At 34.9% G+C, this 475-nt stretch overlaps 1 protein-coding gene across 1 annotated transcript in view; it reads left to right on the top strand.

The window, feature by feature from the left end:
* Window positions 1-475, top strand: part of LOC107487120 (protein YABBY 4) — a gene marked incomplete in the record, with an annotated part of 3,676 nt that overhangs the window by 676 nt on the left and 2,525 nt on the right. Inside the window, 1 exon segment of the mRNA XM_016107717.3 lies at window positions 142-262. Within this exon segment, the coding sequence (XP_015963203.1) occupies window positions 142-262 (121 nt within the window).

Raw genomic sequence — 475 nt, 5'->3', positions numbered from 1 at the left:
TTCTCCCCAACTCATAACCTTCTGGTATATATACACTTTTCTAGTACATTCATAAAATGTGTTAGAGATATAATTATTCAGCTTAAAGCAGTTTCATGATAGCGATTTGCTAGTTGCTAATCAGTAATTTCTTGGTTACAGGAGGAGATTCCGAATCCATCCCCAAATTTCTTCATGAACCAGACAAACACACCAAATGAATTCTCCATGCCTACTAGGACTGTTGTTGATGAGCTTCCACGCCCACCTATCATAAACAGACGTACGTCACATACATTTTCATTTTCTTTCTTACACAACGTTATGTTTGGGGCAATGTTCAGGTTGATTTTCTCGGTGCCAAAATGATACTTTCCCTTTAATTTCTTACTATAAACTTCTTATTTTTTATGCTGAAAGCAACTTCAACTAGCATTATTGATTAAAAAATATGCTCTACTACTTTATTAACAGTCTCCAATTAGTACGATCCGTT

This window comes from Arachis duranensis, chromosome 1 (genome assembly GCF_000817695.3).
Source record: "Arachis duranensis cultivar V14167 chromosome 1, aradu.V14167.gnm2.J7QH, whole genome shotgun sequence".
Classification (NCBI taxonomy): Eukaryota; Viridiplantae; Streptophyta; class Magnoliopsida; order Fabales; family Fabaceae; genus Arachis; species Arachis duranensis.
This window is presented reverse-complemented; position numbering and strand designations above follow the sequence as displayed.